The sequence below is a fragment of the Pecten maximus genome, chromosome 2 (assembly GCF_902652985.1).
Source record: "Pecten maximus chromosome 2, xPecMax1.1, whole genome shotgun sequence".
NCBI lineage: Eukaryota > Metazoa > Mollusca > Bivalvia > Pectinida > Pectinidae > Pecten > Pecten maximus.
The window spans coordinates 53,299,491-53,323,655 of NC_047016.1; the positions used below are offsets into that span (position 1 = coordinate 53,299,491).

The 24,165-nt window shown below is 33.6% G+C and overlaps 1 protein-coding gene across 1 annotated transcript; it reads right to left on the reverse strand.

Moving 5' to 3' along the window:
* Window positions 1-6,046: 6,046 nt before the first annotated feature.
* Window positions 6,047-15,858, reverse strand: LOC117322490 (EGF-like domain containing protein 1). Its single transcript, XM_033877430.1, has 10 exons — window positions 15,782-15,858; window positions 11,224-11,281; window positions 10,748-10,864; window positions 10,129-10,236; window positions 9,759-9,964; window positions 9,472-9,575; window positions 8,424-8,554; window positions 7,941-8,031; window positions 6,912-7,086; window positions 6,047-6,549 (listed from the first exon to the last, which is right to left on the reverse strand). Exons 1-10 carry the CDS (start codon window positions 15,785-15,787, stop codon window positions 6,487-6,489), a joined length of 1,059 nt encoding a protein of 352 aa, XP_033733321.1. The 5' UTR covers window positions 15,788-15,858; the 3' UTR covers window positions 6,047-6,486.
* Window positions 15,859-24,165: the final 8,307 nt, after the last annotated feature.

Here is a 24,165-nt window from a genome sequence, read left to right on the forward strand (position 1 = left end):
TCTCTCGGCGTACTAATATGAACCGCGTGCATACTCCACCTACAAAAGTAATGGAGTGCATCAGGTGCATGATGACTTTTCTATGAATAAGAAACCATACGGATGTTATGTAATGGAGATTATGAACAGGTATAAAACCTATAATTACATATACACCTATATATTTTGAATAACCATCAGTTCATCTCTCATTTGTATGACAAACCCGGTGACAGCATTGTCACGTTCAGGTTACACTGTCCTTTGAAGATGCACGTAATGACGTAATGAGACTACCGTAAGTTTCCGAAAACATTTGTTATACATTTGTTATAGATTTGTAATAGATTTGTTATACATTTGTAATACATTTTTGTACACTTTTTGTGAAACCTATATCACATTTGTAATAGATGAAGGTAGATTTTTTTCTTATTTAGTTACTAGTTATAAAAGAAAAACATATTTTCAGTTTGATGAAACAAAATGAAGTGGTTTTAAACAAATTTCATTCATTTTATTTTTATCATTTATTGGTATATTTGAATTTAATTTCTTTTAATGTTTTATTTGTTTCACAAAATAGATTAGGTCTCAAGCCTGGACACATTCAGACATTTCATTAGAGTTTGTGGACAAATATGGCATTGTCAGAAAGATTAATTGAAAAAAAAAAAAAAAAAACGCCAACGGATTCCAATAAAAATGAAAAATGAAAAAAAGGGAAGAGCAGAAATGAGATAACCGACTTAACACAATTATATGCAATATTTGTAAGCTTAAATTAACAGAAGTAATGTGTTTTTTGTTGTACTTATGCTAATTGTCCATATTGCAGCTCAAATTTGTCTGTGGATGATTTAACTATTTCCCAATTGCTATTTTCGGATGCTGTCAATTTTATGTTTTTTTCCCTTACATAGCGGATTTCTTAACTTCCATACACGTGTTCACTCGGTCATGTTGTTTAAATCAAAAGATGACTTCACAGTGCATTAGGGCATTAATCAAGAGAATAAAGAAACGCATTTTCAGCCTGAAGACCTAGATGGGATAGGGATTTCCGAAAGTATTTCTGTCAAAACCAAGTAAAACGTGAAAATTAGTTTGGGATGTATATAATTTTAAAATTGAACTTTTTCTTAGTTTCATCTGAAAATTGAGTATTACTTCGACTGTGAACCATATTCGTGAACGACGAAGATAGGATATACATGTACCATAGAAACCAAAAAAATCATGGTCGATCATGACTTTCTTCAAAGTGATCTCTCGCTAATCTGTATTGTCATATTTATCTTAAATAAACCATTTACTGATATAATATTCCGTGCCTCCATAAATTCGAATGTTTATGGGTAAAAGTATTTCAAAGGAATACCGTCTATTGTAATTGATCAACATTACAAAACTTTAAAATTGTTTTCTCAAGAAACATAATTCTACGCCTGTCGCACTTTTCTGACACTAATCTTTCTAATGGTTGTCAGACATAAGAATGTGACGTATTAAATTTATATTTTCACGGGATCTTTTCTGTGGTAGCTTTGCTTTTACCGACTCAGGGACAACATAGGCTTTAGTAGGTTTCAACAAATTCATAGAAACAAAACGTGTAACAACAATGGACATAATAGATGACATACAATCTAACAACAAAAGTTCACATAGACAACATTACGTGTGTGACACTCGTGCCCAATTCATGACCTCATATCCTCCTGGCCGCGTCTCGCGATCGAGCACACGTACCTCGATGCACTTCCTCAAAATAACATTGTCACTTTGAACAAGTCTTTGCCATCTCTTCTTCTTGTTGTTTTCACTACCGCTTCCCTCGCGCGTGCCATCCAAGCCCCAACCGTCTTTCTTGGTCTCCTTTCTTAGAGTTCCTGTGTAAGGGTAGTAACTCCTGATGAATATTATGAAGGGCGCGCACCACCAATTCAACACAGGTATATGTATCTAGGAATATCCTTTACTTATTGGCGAGCCACACACATATCTTTAATCAAATCACCTACCAATATCTATGTTGACAATGGTATTCAACGCTATTGAAGTTTCAAGGTGTATTGACTGGCACAAGTCGTTTATATTACACTTTGGTTGCTATTGCTATATTTCTGGAAGATTTAGTACGAAAAAAAAAAAAAAAAAAACAAAAAAAAAAACCCCAACAAAACAATGCTTTATAGTTTCGAAAAAAAATCATATTTAAAAAAAGATAATTTCTAGTCTTATATTGTTTTTAAATGATATATTTAGAATCAAATTATCTATTAAGTATGCTTCCGGATGGGTATAGAAGCCGAATGTGGTACACAGTTTTAGCCACTTTGCATTTGATTTTGTTTCCGAATAGGTAAGGTTCTTGGTTTCGAATATTAGTATTTTCGCTAACTGAGTAGTGGCGTGACTACCACATATATTTTTCAACACAAAAAAATGTGTTAATCCAACTTATAATGACACATACACCTCCTTCCCTGCTTTTCGTGTCCTCCTGGTGTTGCGGTTTTGTGAGGATTTAATTCTATATACTTTGTTCTACTGGTATATTTAATTTAAAGGCTTATTTATCTATGAGGAGTTTTATTTGTAAGCAGCTCCTTTTTAAACATCTCTTTGAAAATATGTTTAAAACTGGCATGGTGATGGACACTTATCTGTCGATAACCAAGGTGTATGTTGTTCTATTGCCAAAAACATAGTAGAATAATACGTGTATGGTTTATGTATTTGTTAAAATAAAAGTTACGTATAACGATGGTATAAATTCGAATACACAATATCAATGGCTTTGTGATCAAGATAAGAAATTTATTTTTAGTACACATGTTGTTATGGGGATTCTTTAGAAAGCCTTATTCGTTGCTATATCAGAAAGGTGTCGGTAAGGGGAAAATTCTTTATAAAAATATGAAAGAAAATAACATATCTCACTAGATATTCTATGATTTATTCTCCCAGTTTCCATAATACTGATGAATCAAACTGTAGATACCACCACACTCTTCGTCTCAGGCGACAAACTAGAGCTTGGTTTGAGATTCACTGTAAAGTTGTCAAATTTCACTGGCATACTATTTTGTAGTTGTTTCAGTCGGACCAAGTTCGCGAGTATTAAATCTTGCTCAAAACCACTGTGCAAGTATTTTGCTATCAGCACTTACACAACATAAATATTCACGAGTATTACATTTCGCTCAAAACCACCTTGAACGTATTTTACTGTGAAGACTTACACAACATAAATTTTCGCTGGGTATTGATTTTGCGTTATTTTTAATAGTCGCAAAGAAATCGAAATTAAATCCACTGCGAATATTTTCAACTATTTAGTAAGCCTTTAAAGAGATTAATTGATAACTGAAAGATTCTTTAAGAGAATATCATGTATACACCTGGTAAATATCATGAATGTGACTTTAAGGAATATATCTTGTTTTTTATCGTTTACTGGTGTATGAATTGCATTTGTTAGTGCTTCATGTTGAAATATCTGTCAAGAAATGCAGTTTACACACCAGTAATCGATGGTGCCGATCATTGCTGTCATTGATGACGGACAAGATAATATGCATTTGGATCAGTACAGATAAAGTCATTTGCTAGTTGTTGCTTCAATTTTGTATTCACCAATTTATTTTTTCAGTAAACATTTGTATTGCTTGATTTTTGGCATGTTTGTTTTATCAATATTCAACGATAATAAGACAAATAAAACCTGTTTAGATTTCACGTGATTTGTTAAGTAAGTCGATTTCTTTTTCGGTAACGTAGAGGCTAAATTTCAACCAATAGTCGTTTGACTTGTCCTGTTTGTGGGTAAGTAGTATGTAAAGAGGTCCCTCTTCGTCGTCTCTTGACAATATATATATCATAAAATGTCTTGATTTATCCTCTTCATTTCCTGAACGGAAGAAGCGACGTCTCGCTAAGGTAAAGAAGCTTGGTCAGGACTCGAGCTGGGTTGTGTTTCCTGTGAAGACTTCTTTTTAGTTCCTTCCGTCCTTGCCTGTCTTACGTTTATCACAGACGTAGTCTCTAACCGCATGTGTTCTTACCATTCAAAAAATCTATATATGATCTATATATACTATCTGATATACTTATAGATCAAACGACATCTCATTTCACAGTAGTTGTCTCAATTGTATGTTACCTGTGCAATATACATGCACAGAATTATAGGTTATGTATACAATTCATTATCAATAAAACATTGTTGAGATGACCCCCTGTATTGCTCGGTATAGGTCTCCATCTCGGTTCTCTGCATTAGGCCTATCTCAAAGTAAGGTAGGTATTATACGTACCTGGATATATTGGATGTATTGTGTAGTGGTATGGAATACCAAAGATATAAAAGGCAAGGCGTAAACGTGGTTTCCTATAAGGCATTTACATATTGAAATTTTTACATTTGCTTCACATTTCCCCATTGACACTATGCTAAGAGGCAGTTACCACCACACGCTTATAACACCCAGTGCCTCAGGCTATAAAACCCAGTGAGTCATGAGACATTAAAAAAGGCGGGATTTTTTTGTTGGTTCATTTTTTTCAAAGCTGACTGAAATGGTATGACAATGTAAATATAAGTATTGAAGAGTGGTTTTAATGTTGTTATAGTCGATATGGCAGCAAGATGTATGGTGGGCAAATGTACAATTGGTCATTCCATTTGCCAACAATACATCTTGCTGCCATATCGACAATAACAACATTAAAACAGCTGTTCATTGCTTAAAAAATAGGAGCATCTAAGGTAATTACATTCATTGACAAATTTGGAAGGGTTTGTCATCGACGATTACGGTACAATATGGCCCTACGCGCCGAATTATCACTTATTTGCGTGGGCTATTTTAATGTGGCGTTGCTAGAAGTTCATACAATCTACAATATTAGCGTTAGTCTAACGGAGGACGTTTTTTTAAATAGACATGGGAATTGTGACTTTTTTTCTCTAGCTAGATAAATCAAACAAATCGAAAACCAAGGATTATCTGTATTGATAGTGGTTCAGAGTCTAGTTTAAATGGGTAACCCGTCGTTTATTTTAATTGATCTCAACATCATATCATGTTATCTTTTTCTTTTGCAATTTTCGTCAATGCGTTCATTATCCACTAACTAAAATAATAGTTGTCCTTCCTTTTGCTTCTAGGTTCGATACATATAATAAGTAACTCTCCCCAACGCCCCCCCCCCCCCCCCCCCCAAAAAAAAAAAAAACAAAAAAAATAAAAAAAAAACAAAAAAACCCAAACTTATATTATATAAACTAATTATATTACTCCATATACTGCTACGGCTGCGGCAAGGTTTCCCTTCAAGGACTCTTCTAACATATATTTGAAAAATAAAAATAAAAAGTAAAATAAACCATAAATAATTTATAAATACCCTTATCTAAACGTTATGACTATGCGTGGGAATGGAAAGAATCCGCTACATGTTTACTGAATACAAAACATATGGAGTGGGTGCGACGAAGAAGAAAGTCTTTGTTTCACTGATTCTGTATCATTATCATAACAGTAAGTAGGTATGGGACACGATATAATCTGTACAGATCTGACATAGACACTTTCAATATTTAGGTGACTATGATACGTAAAGCACGCACTTACCGTTATGGAAGAGGTAATAAAAGTTCTGAATTATCACAGAATCCAGGGCACAGAGGTTAATGTAATTACGTTGATCAATAGCAGCATATAGATAGACAATGATAGGGATAACACATGTATAATGTTATATTGTATATGTGATGTCAAAGAGCAAAGAATGTTACCATATTTTAAGCTCCTAAACAACACTGTCAATAGACCTACCTTATATAAATAATTCATATTTAATACGTAAACAATCGTGTGTTTACATATGAATTGTATATTCTCCATCTGAAGAAAATATGCTAAAAACACTATTATCGTGACTTAACTTCATGTTTGTTTTTCTCTGAATTAAGCTTGACACGACAAAAAATGATCATGCTATATCATTATAATATGTATATGTCAACCGTCGCTCCTGAATGACACAGACACAGTAAAACAATTACTATTGTACTTTATTATATTCCAAATTGCTTCAACAATAAAATTCATCATCTAGCGGAATCAAACCCACAACAAAAGGGGACACCATTTGTGTTTCGCTGTTGTTTTATTACAATCAGTATCTGTGTGTTGATAATAAGTTGCTAATTTTATCTCGCTGTAACCACATACATTAGATGACACAATGATAATGCCTGTTAATGACTATTTCCACATCAGCTTAAAACAATAACAATCGAATACTATAGTATAGCTATGTATGATTTACAAAGCAAATGTTCTAAATGTAAAACGAATCTTTAAGATCAGCCCTTACAAGCAATTGTTTGGTGCCCATATAGATGGAAGCATGTAACAAAATGTGAATTTTCCAGATAATATCTGGTACATCGGTACATATCAAACAGGCCCGAATCCATCCAGAACTTCACAATCATTGCAACACAATGCGTACTCCTGGCTGAGTTTCAGCTATTCGTTTTACATCACAGACGGGCTACAAAATATGAGATTTGAACATGTCTTTATTTCTCATAATTGTAAGTAATATATTTATATATATATAACTTGCTTTGAAAAAATAACAACAAACATTTCGCGAATAATACTTTAGCTTATAATTGATTTAATATTCGTTCACTGTATGTCACATACATGGTCAACGGCACACCAATGCATTAAGATTCCGTCTTTTAAGGCATTACCAGACAATAAAATCCATTATTCTTAATTGGTAAACAAGGGCTGCTGTATATATTTCACCCTTTAAAAAGGAATGTTGACAAAAAACAGTGTTTTCGTATCGTTAGAGCCATCTGTGGATTAGGAATCACCTGGTTAATTACCTACACCACTTACCTTTGAACACTGACCACTGCATACCCTCACTTTGTAGTCGAAGTAGATCTCCATGGCTTCGTTTAGAGGGTTAATAGTGACCCATGTCCCCGTCACCCTGTTGCCATCTTGACGAAGATGATCCGCTACAAATTGGTCATTCATGATCAAATTCTCACCGCTAAATGTCTTACACCTGGCAAAAATACAAAGTGAACATTGTTTTAGATATAAAGAAGTGGTAATCGATCACTAATATGAACCAAAAGCTATGACAAGTTTTCGTCAGAATCAGTAAGTCACGCGCGAGTCCATAGGATCATCGATCAGACACACATTCTATATAAAGAAATACTAATCAAATAAGAAGAAACATATTCCTTTAACAGGGATGCATCTAACTCCATGCATTTAGTAGCAAAAAATGAACTAACTATCATGATTAGACATGAGATACGAGTTGATGAATACAATTTACGTATAAATCAAAATAACAATATTTGTACGGAATAGTTTACTCATATACAGCATTAATTGCTTTGTAAATTGAAAAGAAAATGCTGATGTAGGGACTTGATCCAAGCCATTGTCGTAATCAAAGACAACCCATCATTTGCGCTTTATGGATAATGATACCCACTTCCAAGGAAAATGACGTTTGAGGTCACAAAGTGATCAACCTCAATTTATGTTTTCTTTGTTAAACATGTACCGCTGTTGAAATGCCATTTCGTCTGGGATATTTTGTCTTTCTCTTTGTCACGCACACTCTTCTCTAAGAACCCAAAGTAGTTTTCCTTCTCTTTCAATTTTGATTGGGAAAGTAGATAGTATAACCTAAACCGGTTTTAATGTCGCGTTATGTTTTAATCATTTCGGCTTTAGGCTGTATCTATCATAAATGTTTAGCATTACAGCAGTTTACACCATATAAAACTAATAAAATAAAATAATTAAAACAAGATAATCGCATACGTTCCTTACTTTAGGATAATATCTTTGTGAAGTATGTTCACGCTACCAGAGCTTAAGTAGTAACAACTAACATACCCATCCACAATAAGTTCGTGCATCTTCATAGAATTCATGACGTTGTGCATAACCAATTCCACCACTAAGACTTCATGATCGGTAATATTGGCTGCAAAGTGAATCAGTATAAGCAAGCATAATCCACGGATTCACTCTTCTTGTGACGTCAGCATTATACTACATGTATTTATGATAGCGCTGTTGTCAATTGACACTGTCTATTTACTTTTCTTATAGTGAATCATGTTGGTAGGCAGCTTCTTCATTGTGCCAATTATATTAAAAATTGATAATGAGCGAAATTAGCCAACAAGTACGTTTGCAGTCTTCCAAAATATTGACAAGATCCATCCTATAACGTTTACTTTTCCGCATCGACATTATGTTTTGTCAGATTTATTCATACTTTTAGAAAGCACGGGCTTCCATCAATACTTGGCAATGTTTGACAAAGCAAATTCAATGTACAAATATCGACGGACCTTTTCCATACATACTTACAGAAAAATACCAAGGAAAATTCTTTGCTCTGTGTGGTTCCGGCACCATTTAAAAGAGGATATTGCAAATAATCCACGATATCAACTTCAAATCGTTTGTAGTCTTCATTCGTCTTTACTGTACCGTTCGCGCTAAATTTCAAATGAAGATATAATTCAAACAATGTGCGTAAAACTTTCCTTGAAGAAGTAATTTGTCAGTGTGTGGCCATTTCATCGTTACCTGTCTCTTAACTGCCATCAGAAATGTATCACCCTAATAATTTGTAGTGATACATTGTATATAGTTTATCATACAATGGTGCATTTCTCTTTATTCACTAGAGCACCAAATGTTAAATGATTCAATATACGTACGTCTACATGGATTCTCCAATTTATATACATGTACTACACTGTACCTATTTTTTATTTGAAACAATCATTCTTAGTTCCTTTGTCACCACAAAAGTCCTCATTTTGAGAATATAAACAGGATTTGATCTTGTTTTGAACAGTAAATGTTGTCGAAGAAGCAGAAGGCGCTAACCCTTTCGAAACCCCTGATTTATTTCCTGTACTTTTATAACGATCTGTATGTAAATCTGTGTTATAATGTATAATAATTCCTAACAAAATTAATATTAAACGAGTGCAAAATATCAACAAAACCTAGATTGGATTGAGACTCCTGAAAAAAACAGGAAGAATAAGTCGAGGTGCTCAGGAAGAGTAAGCGTCTTCTGTTACATCGAGAACACCCGCAATAAAATCTAGGTCAGATTTGGTCAAATTCTCAAATAAGAGTAAGGGTTGTGACTACGGAACCAATAGATATATTAAGAAACACCAAACACGTCTGACTTCATCGGGGAAAAAAAAAACAACAAAAAACAACATTACTTCCATATGCTATCATATCCGTATATCATCCGCATGATCTTCATAATCAGTATCATCATCATAACTATTTCCTCAGTTAGTCGATGAACGTGATATCATACATGGATAATGCATTTTAAATATTAAGATAATGTTACATTTATCGCCACTTTTAAAAATTAACATACGTTCTCTCATATGTGCACGTGAATTCTGTCATCCAGTCCAAAGGTGCAAATGTCTGCTTCTTGCGTTGTACGGACATGGCCATTGTGTATGAAAACACACCGGGCTGAAATGTTGATAAATTGTTAAGGACACAATAATGATGGTAATTAAGTGGAAATTAATAGAAAAGAAATATTATGTCAGTTATTGCTAAATTCTTTATATTCGGTAATATTAGGATGATGTCGAATTCTCGAAAAAGAACAAGAACTCGGAAGATAAAGAAAGTGGCATGGCTGAGACGTACCCCAAGTTGCTCTCTTCGATAACCGTCACAAGGCGTTCCGCGATTTGGCACCATGGGGAACGTACGCTTGAAGGCATATTCATTCTTTGCTAATGACGGCTTGTCAAATTTCAGAGTACAGTCATCATATCCATGGAGGCTTATAAAACGTTGGCCTGGCGTTCGCATAGTTACATCCATACTAAACATATTGCATGTTATTGTTTCTGAAAATGGAAAAGTTAGATTATTAAAATGATTCCACTATTAGATATTGTTCGATAAGATTAGATACGACATTGCTTTAAAATGGATTACAGATTCCGCTGAAGTAAATATGTTCGTTGATTTGTTGAAAATTACTTTCGATTACAATATTAATAGATCTCACCGTTCTTCTTTTCACAGTTATCACCATAATAGCCAAAGTCACAGTAGCAATACGTTCCAAGCACACATGTTCCGTGATTGCTGCACCTCTTGTAACAGTCTACATACTCTGTAGAAAAAGTACAAGATATAAATATCATAAAACGAACAAAGTTAACACCCCTTGCGAGGAGAAACGTAAACATTGAGAATTGTTTTAAAAGGTCCTTTAATTGCAACGATGAACATTATTAAGTATTTATAATGAAATATCAAATGAGCTGTTTTTGTAGTTGTTTTTTAAGTAGATAAAATGGATTATTTAACCGGCTATTACTGTAAATGCTTCTCCAGTATTGCTAACGGAACATTTAATGAGCTGGTTTATAGATGATTCTAAAGTATATTCAATATATTATTTAATCAGCTTATACTGTAGGTGTTTCGCCTGTATTTGCACTATAATGTTTAATAAGCTTTACTGCAGATGTGTCGCCTGTATTTGCAATATAATGTTAAATCAGCTTGCATTGTAAGTGTTTTCGTAGCGAGATATTTAATCAGCTGGTACGATATATGATTACATTAAAGGCATAATTTGTGTTTTGCCTTTCAACTGTTGTATATAATCAATATCTTACTTGAAGGTGACCGACAGTCGTAGCCAGCCCAGTCTTTGTCGCATATACACTTTTTTTCAAACGTGCAATTTCCGTTGTTCATACAGATGAACCCAGGTCGTTGGCAGTAGCAGTATGCTGTTCAAAAATCCAAAAGAAACACAATACTTTATTATTACAAATATAAAGCTACTGCTTTATATCATCAGTGCAAAGCCTATTCGTTCAAGCGTCTCTTGCTTGACAATATATAAACAGGAGTCCGCGTGTTATGGATTTTTTGTCTATGATGAAATGTAATAAAGGAAACACGCTGACGGTTCAACAACAGTTTTAAATATAAATACATTATTGTCAAATTTAATATTATTGTAACCAAGCTATCTTTATATCGGATGACATATCATCCAAAACAAATTGACACATCCATGTACCCTATGGGATATTTTGTATTGAATAGATTTCATAAATATATAAAAACGCTGAAAATTAGATACCTGATGACACAAAGGCTAGAAACACAATTGCCTGCAGCAATACCACGTGGTTCTGGATCTGTAATAGTAATTTAAGGGCAATCTTTTAGATACCATAAACTAAATGTGACATTTCAGAAAACACTTGCAAAGTGTACATGTTAGGTGTCGTTAACTAAATGCAGCAATACAGAAATCGACATCAATTATTCTCTTAACATTTTCTTTTTAACTTTAAGGACGTACACATCTTAGTTTACCATGACGAAGTGAAATGTACCTTTCTTAATAATAATACAATGAAACCTGTCTAATCCGCCACCTGGCTTTTTCGACATTCTCTCAAATCTGACACTGTACCATATTCCCGTGATGCCAAGTGTAGTCAACAACAAATACCCGACTTTTCTGACACCCTGTCTAATCCGACCAAACCTGTCACTCCCACATGGTGTCGGATTGGACAGGTTTCACTGTATGACCATATACGACATTTACAGACAAATGCTTAATGAGTGTCGATTGTGTTGTCTCGAATATTACTTGTTATGGTGTAGATCATTTTATTGATGCTTGGCACATGCGTGTTAAGCTGCTTGTTCATGTTTACTGACTCTCCATTACATGAATCAGTTGTGGAATAAAACGAATCATAGCGGTTAGAGGTGCTGTTTTGCCAAAATGACGGCTATTAATGCAAAACATGACATGTCATGCATTTAGAGTGCAACATATGTCAATGACACAGGGGAGGCGTTCTTATTATGCAAATCATGAAAGCACTGTCGTACATGTTTTAAACATTTCCTGTCTAAATTATCAGCATGTAGAAGGTTCTGAATAATTCTTTAACATTTGATGCACTATAATACAACAGCACACATCAATATTTCTACAAGATATGCCGTGTTCGGAAAACATTACTTAATCAACACTAAATATAGCACATAATTTGTTGTAAAATGCTTCATACAACATGTATATAAATATTGTGTTAGATACGGTACGCTTCATCATGAATGAATGCAATTAACCCACTATTAGGATTCAATCAATAGGAAAAGTATTAGCTTTTTAAATGATAGACTCAATGCGTTTTACTAGAAGTGTGTAATTCATGTAGATATATTTAGATATATAAAGAGTCTTGTTGGCATTGATTTTCTACATATAATCCGCATAGAATATCTACACATATTTACTAATTAACAATAGATCATCGCCGTGTATATGTCCACATACTTTGCCTGAATTGTATTGCAGAATTAATAATGTGTCATCGAAATCATGATAAACCTGCTATTGAGGTGTTAATCATGTAAATTGCACGTTGTGTGCATGGAAATTTGAATAAGTTGTTGAATTTATGTCGGTTCTCGTCGCACAAAGTTTAATTTTTATGCATACAGATTTTTGTGACGAAATATGATTTCCTCTTTCGGGAACCAGGGATTGAAATCTAAAGGCCTAACGTGTAAAAAAGGTCGAAATATTGGGAGTTCACATAGTTTAGAAACTAAATATTACGTCCATCACATTTTCTATCACAATAGGTGGTGTTATTTAACTCCTTCCAAAGCATTAAATAATCCATTATCATTGTTGAATTACATGCAGTTTAAACCACACGTAGTACTCTATAAACTCTAAATGAATTTTGATTGGCTGACACGTAAGGCCGCTTCACGAGGTCGCGGAAATGATTACACAGAAAGGAACATGAAGTTCGGAATTGTTTTGTGACAGATCATTCATATTTAAATTTCTTTCAATTGAATTCTAAGCAGAAATTAAAATAATAGTAATAATAATAAATCCTGACTGCTTTTTATAATAAGCAGTGAACTGTATTCTCTGCACGTATTTCCGAAATTGTCAGTTTTACGTATTGGTTAGCGGCTTTTAACTTTAGGTCATATTGTTACACGTCCCCTGGTTTTGTGAAAACAGTACGCGTTGACACAAAACAGGTCATTTCATCCGCAAAATAACTTTTCTTTCGTAGAAGAAACAGGTCACAAAAACTGATAGTTGCTGTCCATAGTTTTTTTGTTGTGTTCTTTTTCATTTACAATAGTTATTTTGCTAAAGTTCATGTGTTTTGTAGCTTTTGGAAAAAAACAACAACAACTAGCTCTTGTAAAATACTTATCATATATCATTCTATGAATAACGGAACTATGTTAAGAAGCTCTGAATGGTATTATTTGGTACCTTCTGGGAGAAGTGAAGTGGTGTATATTACAGATGAGTTAGACTGGACATTTCTGACATTGTGACTGGCGTATCTCTCCCGTGATAGTTATAGTGTATCAACGCATTAATTAACCTGTCTCTCAGAAAATTAAAGCATGCATAATCTAATTGTTATATATGTCTACGATGTGGCGGATAACTGACAGCTTCAGACAAAGACAGTCGGTATGTTGGTGGATTTTCAGTTTTAGATATTCATAACATGATGAACGATTTTCTGTACAACTGACTCTGTTACTTCCACAGAAGACGAAGAACGCTTTATACATATCGCCGAAAGGGAACTTGTTGTATATACACTAGTGTTGTTTACCACAATATGGTGTCTTATGTAGCGTATATAGTATACAACGACTAACAAAGCATGGTGACATTTTTATGACATGTTGAATCATAAATCCTCTCGCGATCCATCATTCTAAATAAATTCATAATTATATTTACGCAGTCAGGTATAAGCCTTTTTAAAATTTCATTCAACTTAAACATAATTGTCCGGGAAGATTTCATCTAGATTTGTATGATGCAAATCATTACTTTTGATACGGCATTTACATCGCATTCACACTTTGAAGGTGTTGTGTACATTGTGTTTATTAGACAATATTCAATATATAACATTCTGGAAAAAGTCAGCTGTCTCTGGTATTGGTTCAGAAGTCCTTGTTAATATCAAATGATTAAATACATGTACTGATACATCATAAATACTTAATTCATTCACAAAATACCTTTCCAAAAAGTCATCTTTTATTTAATATTAGTGTTATATTTACACCCTTGTAGGGATAACAAATTAACACCAATAATAATTGTCAAATGGTACAGAAGTTGTAAACTTTTTTAATTTCAACTAGAACGGAACTAATGTCTTGTCTGGGGTTTAAAATGCCACTGAGTCAATGTACTACATTTAGAATCATACTCACGTTTTAGACACATCATAGCTGGCAATCGTGACAAATGTCAAACTTCTTGATGCATGACGGTATTGAATTTGCGATTAGATTTAACTGTATTGTCATTGCGCAATTATAAATTAAAACGTTCTCATGACATATATCATAAATCACAGTTCAAGATCATACGTCAAATACTAATGAAATATCAATTATTGTCTTTTGATTTTAAAAACCTCAATTATTAGACAGAAATGATTGCACAAACGATATTAACGCGTTTCAATCAAAAACTGAGGTGCAGAAACATAAAAACGAAAATTGAATTATACTTTATCGTGCATCTCTTTTGTAAGGGTCTAAAGTGCAGTAACCTTGGATGTAAATGAGGAAATTCAACATGAAGTAATGTAATATATGGAAGGCATGGTCAGTAATCCCGTAATATAATAGGTGCAATTAGTTTCTATTTTGGATTCCATAAGAATACAAATCACATGTATATATCCTGAAATGTGTCACGAAACATCTCATACGTAAGAACACGAAAACAATAGCTTATACATATGTATTCCTATTACATACTGTCAACAATGTCAATGTCGACAGTGTTTTTATCTAGATATGGCTTTTTGGGCATTTTCTAACGTTATTTTTACAAAATAAGTATGAAAACACATAAAAAGCAGGCTTTGTGAACATAACTAGTGAAATCAGGCGAAACAAGTTTGTCTTGACGTTTATGGTCAGAATTAAAGAGAAAACACCCAGAAAGCGGATTATCATAGTTTGCAGACAGAAACAGAAATATATGTAGAAATACTCCACATCTTCATATATATAACAAGTCACAACTAAACAATAATATAATTAATGATAAAATCACATTTTCAACAAAAACGAAAGCAAGCAATTATTACAACTAAATGTAATATGATTGGTAAAGTTTCTAAAGAATTACATACACCTTTATAAATATGTAGCAAATCTTCATAAATCATTCCAACACATATCAAGTAGAATTTAAATGACAACGTGTTGTAAACAGCGAATGGTGTATGTTTACAGCTATAGGGGAAATCCAATTATATAGGTGATGCTGATCACGTAGAAAAAATGTCAAAGAGCTGATACACAGGTGAGAGATAATAACTGAATGTCGTGAAAAAGGTCAACAATTTCAATCGTACGAATACCAAAACAAAATGGGATTCAAATGTGACACATAAAGTATAAGAAAGAATCATGCATTTTATACACAATAAATATCCGGATATCTTTGTAACTGATACCCTGATTCTCCTAAAACAGATTGATATTGATGTCTATTTCAAATATTTGCCATAATAAAACCTTAAATCTTAGTGTCTATATCAACACCAGCGATTAAGTGTTGGCAGCAAAATAGATTTTAGGAAACTTACCGGCATCGCGGACGGCCCGGTCTGTTCAGGTAGTACAGCGACTCAGTCGTGAAGAACGGGGATGATGTCACTCAGGTGTCAAATGCTGCTAGTCTAGTGGCGTGTCATCTCTCAGACGGAATTCGATAGACGAGGAAAATAATTCTCATTGAAACGTCTACATGATGCTTTAAAACATCAATCATTAGCCATCAATATGGAACCTCAATAATCAGATAACTGAAAAAAAGTATTTAGTTCAGTAGGGCTAAGCTAAAGATTTTGTTTAAGATATGCTACTGAGTAAGTCTATATTTTCATAATCATTTTCACTTTGTAACTTACCATTTTTTATTATCAAATATTGAATGCTTCTAAAATGATATATTGAGGTGTATTCAAGATCTGAAAGATCGAGACTTAATGTTTATATCTGAAGTAATATACTCTCACCGCTGAAATGTTCAGGGATTTCGTTTTATAAATATTCAAAATTATTAGAATTAGCTTTTTTAACTCCTGCTAGATAAATTAATAAACTGATATACAACCTATTTTAAAATCGCCTTTTATGAAAAAAGTTGGGAGACAAAGAAATTATATATTTCCCATTATGCTTAGACGTCCATATCATATGAGAGTGGTGAGAGAGAGAGAACAAAAATATTGCAAAGAAGTTTGCAAACATTTTGATATAAACTTCAAGAACAACAGTATTTGTATAACACGTACAGTAAGCTACACATTTATGTTATCAATTAAAACCCAAATCACTGTATTATCACAGACTCATTCCTCAGACTTCTTTACCGAACAGATCAGATATGTTCAAATTTGGATAATTAGAATGTTATTATGAAAAACAATGAGAAGATTTGTATTTGTTTTTATAAACATGTACGTTTTACCATTATTGTACTAGTAGTTATTCTAACATTAACATGATAAACACGCAGTTGAAGCCCATCTGATTAAGCAATACCCAGCATGCTTGTTGTACTAGTAGTTAATATAACATTCACATATGAAACACACAATTGTAGTCCATATAGCAACATTTCATTTACATATTAACAATTGTAATTACTTCTATTATACAAAATGTATGACAAATGTCAAAAAAGTCAGCAAATGTTTTATGCATTAAACTGAATTTAAGTTACATTGAAACATACAGGACGGGGTATTCATGCCCAAGGTCCATTATAATAGTTTCTTCTAGCTGCGTCCCAGGTGGTGACCGAATTTCGTAGATTGATACATTTTAAGTTATTGACTATACGCTAAAATATGGCTAATGCAACAAACACATTCACACTGAAGATACAATTTAATAATATTTCATCTATACATGTTCTTCTTTTAGCTTTGTTTGTTTGTTATTGTTTTTGTTTAATATGTTATCGTATCTTAGAGAAGATCGAGGATATTTTGTGTATGGGCAGTTATAATCTTGACAGTCTTCACTCGGTAGTTTAAACTGTTATTTTGATCAGGTAGAAATTATTTATTTTGCAATTTCCTAATATGAATGATGTCTAATATTTTAGCACATATAGGTGTTATGTGTCTGGTTTCCGATAGTCTAACTACGATCCTGGTTAAAATCTTTAACATAATATTCAGCATCACTACATTAGTAATACAATTATGATGTCATACACCACTAGTTCATTTACGAGTTAATCAGTTTTTAAAACCAAGATATGAAGTCGATGATAACTTTGCTCCCCATGGTGTGACTTTCAATACATTGTGATATTGTCAAACAAATAGGGGGTGGGGTGTTGGTGGGGGGTTAAAGAAACCTATAACTTTAGATATTATTTCATACCAGTTTTACAAACGGTTCACATAAATAGGCTGATAGATGATCGATATATTATTTATGAAAAAAACGTACTCTTAAATTTGCTAACATTTCTTTTTCTGTTTTTCTTTTAGTTAAAAAGTCGCGACCTTTATTTACTTTTGTCATAAACTTGATGAAAAAACAAAAGAGAAATTCGTTTGTCAGCTTATTTGTATGATCTACACTGATGAATTAATTAACAGTGAGACCAGTCTACATGCTTTAAATGTCATGATATCACATACTTATTCTTCATATAATAGTTCATCTATCAAATTACAGAGTGCATAATTTGTACAATTAAAGCATTGTAGATGTATTAGTTTCCCGGAAATGCAGTAATGATAAACTATAAGAAGTCATCGATTTTCATTTTAACATAAAAATGACAACGTCATTAACTTTTATGATCCAGCAGTTTCACGTGGAGATGCTATTCACAACGTCACAAAAGGACTATTTCCTTAAGTCAATCAGAACATGTGAACATTTGTCAACGCTCTTCAATAAAATACATTTGACGTATTTTAGTGAAAAGGTTTACAATACACATGTGCAGTGTGTAAATGAGTGATTTATTTCATATAGACTATGCAATAAAGCCACACGGCTGACGCCATGGTTTACTAAATTAAATCTTCTTCTTCGTGTACATACAAACATAGGTATGTGTGTGTGTGTGTGTGTGTGTGTGTGCGGGGGGGGGGGGGGGGGGGGGGGGGGGGGGGGGGGGGAGGGGGGGGGGGGAGGGGGGGGATGTTGTTTTTGTTGTTTGTGAAAGGAGTTCATTTTAGCGATCTGGTCGTTAATATTATTATGCAGACAGATAAACGAAGATTATACCACATTACAGGAGCGTGGGCTGTAAAAACATAACTCTGCACTTTCACCACCAGACCTTTAGTTCCTTAATCTTACAGTTGTGTTTCACCTCTACATGTGGATGATAGCTTCATTTCATCTTTTTGATATGAAGGGACATGGGTCGCTTCCTGGACATGTTTTTCACAATGTTATCAAAATTCGCTGCGGTTGTATGATTTGACCAACAATAACAGCTAAAGCGCCGATGCAGGTGCTGGCCTTTTTGGCCAGGTTGATTAACAATTAATGAATTACAGTTTGTATGTAAATTTTTGAAGCAGGTCCTTATTTTTTTCATTTTACTTTTTTTTTTTATAAATTTCGTTCTAATATCACATTGAGGAATATGCACATTTGATAATACATATACCATATTTATCTACAACTTATGCACCTTGCGGTTTGTAATGTCATTATAAGTGAAATATATTTAACTCCAGGATGAAACAGGTACCAATTGTTATATATCGGTGTAATAAAATTTGCATGGTCAATAAATCCATATGTACTCAATTTGAACACGATCTTAAGATTGTTGTGACGTCACCTGTCAAAATATACATTATTAATAAAGCATTGTATCATAATGCTGGCGTCATTCATAGGTTGATGCTGATATTAAATCTTCTAGTTTTCAAGGAGTTATTTAAGCATTGAACGGCTTCCAGTTGGCATTCATATTGACTATGAATGCCAACTGAAAGCCGTCCAATGCTTATATTTACCATCTGCGATTTTTTATTTGTCGTGCGATTTTTTTAGAAATTTTCAAATTCAAATTTCAGTTGGCAGTTCATAAGCTGGTGAACTCGCAACTGAATTGGTAGAGTTATATAGTGGCAGTGCCATACAATGGTAAATATAACCAATTTAGCACTGTAAAACGTTATAAATAGTGCGTATAAGGAGAATTTGAGGTTTTCTAGAACAAGAGCCCCCCCCCCCCCCCCCCCCCCCCCCCCGCTCAGTCAGCACACTTAGCACAACATGTAGCTGATGTGAAATAGGCTATGCTGCCTAATGCAATAAATGAACATAAAGCAATTTTGTGTCACTTGTGTCAAAGCGTTTGAAAAAAAGTAAGGTTTAGGAAAATACGTCATTTTGTAGCTTTCATTGCTACAGTATGTGTTTGCCTGATAAATGTTCTTACCCTTGTATATCCATTAACGTACTTGTGTTTTGACGATAAGGTCGGCTAATCCACACCAAAATCTTCGTGCGTCTCCCGTAGACTAAGAGTGTTGCTCCTAAAGATGATTTGTACAATGTTTTATATCCATGAAAAAAAAAAAATAACATGTTCATGAAATATATATCGTTCCTACTGTACTTAGATACATAATTTAGTAGATATCTCAAACCACAATACCAGTTGTTTTGATAGAGATAATGTGTCGGTAAGTAATATATATAGATTTTTAGATCTTTTTTCATGAACAGGACATATTGTGACACACAATGTAAACTTAGATAAATAATGATATACAGATAATAATATGCCAAGGTAGGCCTTTGGGTCATTGCGCTGAAAACACAATCGATGTCAATCTCCCTAAAGACTTGATGCAAAGTGCTAAAACTAGGGATAACTGGTTCGATTACAGCACTCTTAAAAAAAATGATTTCGTTGCCGTTGGTTGTCACGGGAGAATACATTTTCCTGAAAACCACACATAGCACACATGAGTATTTCCCGGTAAAATCCACAGTGTCTCTAGGACGTTGGCATTCAAAGATTTTCAGAAACAGATTTATTTAGATCTGATAATAAGTGCAAACGGGGTATATTTTGATACGTTTTTTGTCACGATTCATTTTCAATATATATCATCATCTGTGTCACGTGGTTTTACTCTGGGTTTTCCTCTCAAGGTCGTAGTTCTTCGCATTGCCAAACGGATTTTATTTAATTTTATTTTATTCAAATAATTAACCACTGACTTTTCACACTTATTCATTATTGTAGATTTGGTGCATATTGTAATAAATTGAAAGATATTATTAATTTACATTTTGTTTGTTTCATTCTTAGTCATGCCTTTAATTCCATTCTCGGACAGGTCTTTTGTACCATTCTTTTGTATGTCTTTTATTCCATTCTAATACATGTTTTCTATTCCGTCTTTTGACGTATCTTCTGTTCCATCATTAGACATGTCTTCTGTTCCATCATTAGACATGTCCTCTGTTCCATCATTAGACATGTCTTCTGTTCCATCATTAGACATGCATTCTGTTCCCTTCTTTGATATGTCTTCTGTTTATCATTGGACATATCTTCTGTTCCATTATTTGACATGTCTAATGTTCCCTTCTTTGACATGTCTTATGGTCCATCATTAGACATGTCCCCTGTTTCATCATTAGACATGTCTTCTGGTTCATCATTAGACATGTCTTCTGTTCCATTATTTGACATGTCTACTGTTCGCTTCTTTGACATGTCTTCTGATCGCTTCTCTGACGTGTCTTCTGTTCCAAAATTAGACATGTCTTCTGTTCTATCATAAGAAATGTCTTCTGTTCCCTTCTTTGACATGTCTTCTGTTCCATCGTTAGACATGTCTTCTGTGCCATCATTAGACATGTCTTCTGTTCCCTCTTTGAAATGTCTTATGTTCCATCATTTGACATGTCTTCTGTTCCATCATTATACATGTCTTCTGTTCCCTCTTTGACATGTCTTCTGTTCCATCATTAAACATGTCTTCTGTTCCATCATTTGACATGTCTTCTGTTCCATCATTATACATGTCTTCTGTTCCATCATTAGACATGCCTTCTGTTCCCTTTTTGACATGTCTTCTGTTCCATCATTATACATGTCTTCTGTTCCCTCTTTGACATGTCTTATGTTCCATCATTAGACATGTCTTCTGTTCCATCATTAGACACGTATTCTGTGTCATCATTAGACATGTCTTCTGTTCCATCATTTGACATGTCTTCTGTTCCCTTTGACATGTCTTCTGTTCCATCATTATAAGTGTCTTCTGTTCCATCATTAGACATGTCTTCTGTTCCATCATTAGATATGTCTTTAGTTCCGTTCTTTGATATGTCTTCTGGTTCATCATTAGACATGTCTTCTGGTTCATCATTAGACATGTCTTCAGTTCCATTCTTTGGCAGGTGTTCTGTTAAAACCTTAGTCATGTCTTCTATTCCATTCTAGAACATGCATTTTTTTCATCTTAAGGCATATACTTTGGTCCATTGTAAGGTAAGTCTTCTGCTCAATCTATAGATTTGTCTTGTGTTTCATGCTTTGATATATCATTTGTTCATTATAAGACATTTTATGCTCAATTCTTACATGTCTTCTGTTCCATCTTTATACATGATCTCTGTCCTTTAGACATGATCTTGTTTACCATCCTTACCTTTTGCTCCATTCTACATGATGTATCTTCTGTTCCATCCTTACATACGTCTGCTGTTTCAGCTTTAGACGGATATTTTGTTCGAGACAAATAGCTTTCCATGAATGTAGCTGACAAGCCTATACACTATATATATATATATATATATATATCGGTATCGAATGTTTTTTTGACATTTTCATAAAATGTAATAATATACTACTTTATACACTGAGCGTTGATTGCACATTGTGATTCTTGAGTAAATATTTGTCTTTCGCAACACTTCATATTTTCAAAGTAATATGTCATTTGTGCAACAATGGCTATAGCAGGTTATAACATATAACATATTTCATTTTATACGATATATCCTTCTCCGAATACTTTTATTGTTATTATTTTTATATCCAAGTTTAAGCGTCTCCTCTTTTTTGTTGCTATTTCTATGTATAAGTTTAAGCGTGTCCTTTTTTGTTATTGTTTCTATGTATAAGTTTAAGCGAGTCCTATTTTCTTCCATTTTGTTTTCGTGTTAGTCTTTAGTTCGAATATCATTATGCCTTGATGGACGCGTGTATTATTGGTTTGTATTTGTTATTTTTCTGTGTATCAACTGTCTTTTCTTTTAATACTGTTTTAAAATATCATATATCTAAGAAAATATGGCATTGCATCAAGTAAACATTGAATTCCATTGATTGTGTGTAGTAAAAGAAACATGTATCGAAATGTAACTTTTGCTTCGCTCTACTTTTCTGTAATTATTAAAACAGGTATGCAAAAACAAAAATCTTCAAAATACCCGAGGTATCCTCATTTTATGAATCATTGTAAAGTTTGCAAATATGTTGTGTCCTGGGGGTCCCTTTTTCGGACGAGGAAAATAATCATTTCATTACCAATAAATAACTGGACCCACCCCTTCCCCTTTTCAAATTCCTGGATCCGCGCCTGTATACCATTTAGGAACTGGAATTGTTGTGGAGCAAAGTATATATTCTATAAGACGATTTTCTAGGAGGACCATATGCTTTCGGAGATTGGGATGGGGTAGAGTTTTGATTGGATGAGTCGGACTGGAATCAGTAGCCGTTAGATGTATGTTCACGTATGTCGAATCGGCAATTATATATAATCATAGTGGATAGGAAATAATGCGTTTACTATAAAGAAAGCGTTAAGCAATTTTTCAGGCTTATCATTCACATTGGAGATAAGCTGCTTGGCTGGGCCAAAATAATATGATTTCTAAAAGTTTAAATGTTTTAGGCTATTTAGGTATATTAAGAGTTTAACTCGTTCAGTATTAAATTGTAGATAAAGTCAATAACACTGTGCAGTCTAAGACGCGATTCAAAATTCATGTCATTATGAATTCATTCTGTGCACCGTTCTGTGTCTAAATGTCTGTCACCGCGTTATAATTGTAGTCTCTAGATTTAATTAGTTAAGGGCTATAATGAGTCATTGTGTATATGCATAGCATACATGACGCCATTCACATAACCACATATCTTTGATATGGATGGGTGATTTCGCCCAGCTAATGTCCTCTATACTATAAAGACGCCAGACGTAGGATGGTACATTCACGTACATTGTCATCGTAGTATTATGACATTAGCTTAATACTGTGATGTTTTGCATTGGATACACACTGACGTCATGTGTTAGACCATAACCAAATTTAGTCAGATTTTTCAGATTTATGTTAATGACAGTTATTCGAGAGATTGGTTTCATTAATTAAAGTGAAAACCATGGCTCAGTGAAAGGATCCATCAACCAATAATTCTTGTTAATATTTTTATGTTTGAGTTTTATTTCATTAATTCTAAGTAGCTTCGATATATTTTTTTCTGCAATTTCGTCTTGTTAAAACATACTCATAGTTGATTCTGATAAACTTTAGATAGAACTTATCTCTTTAAACCAAGTGTCTTAGGGAAAGTTCCGTCACTGCTGTCAACCTATCCTTAAGCGTTAATAAAGCACGCGTGACAAACGTTTGATTAACGAGGATGCTAAATGACATATTCTATATTCACATTTAAATCTATGTGCGTGATATGTTTCGCCTAAGATTGTATCTGATTTACATAATTGGCTTTCGTTTCTCTATACTTATGTTTTTATACAACGAGGCTATTATACTCTATATTTCCCAAATCGTGATCGCAATAAAACCACAAGCACAACGATAATGATCTTATTCATGGGCTTATTGGAGGATTCGCAAAACATTAAAACAATTATATTTTCAGCAGCTGTTTTATCAAATGTTGAAACCAATGAAAACTGTAAAATACAAAACAACAGTA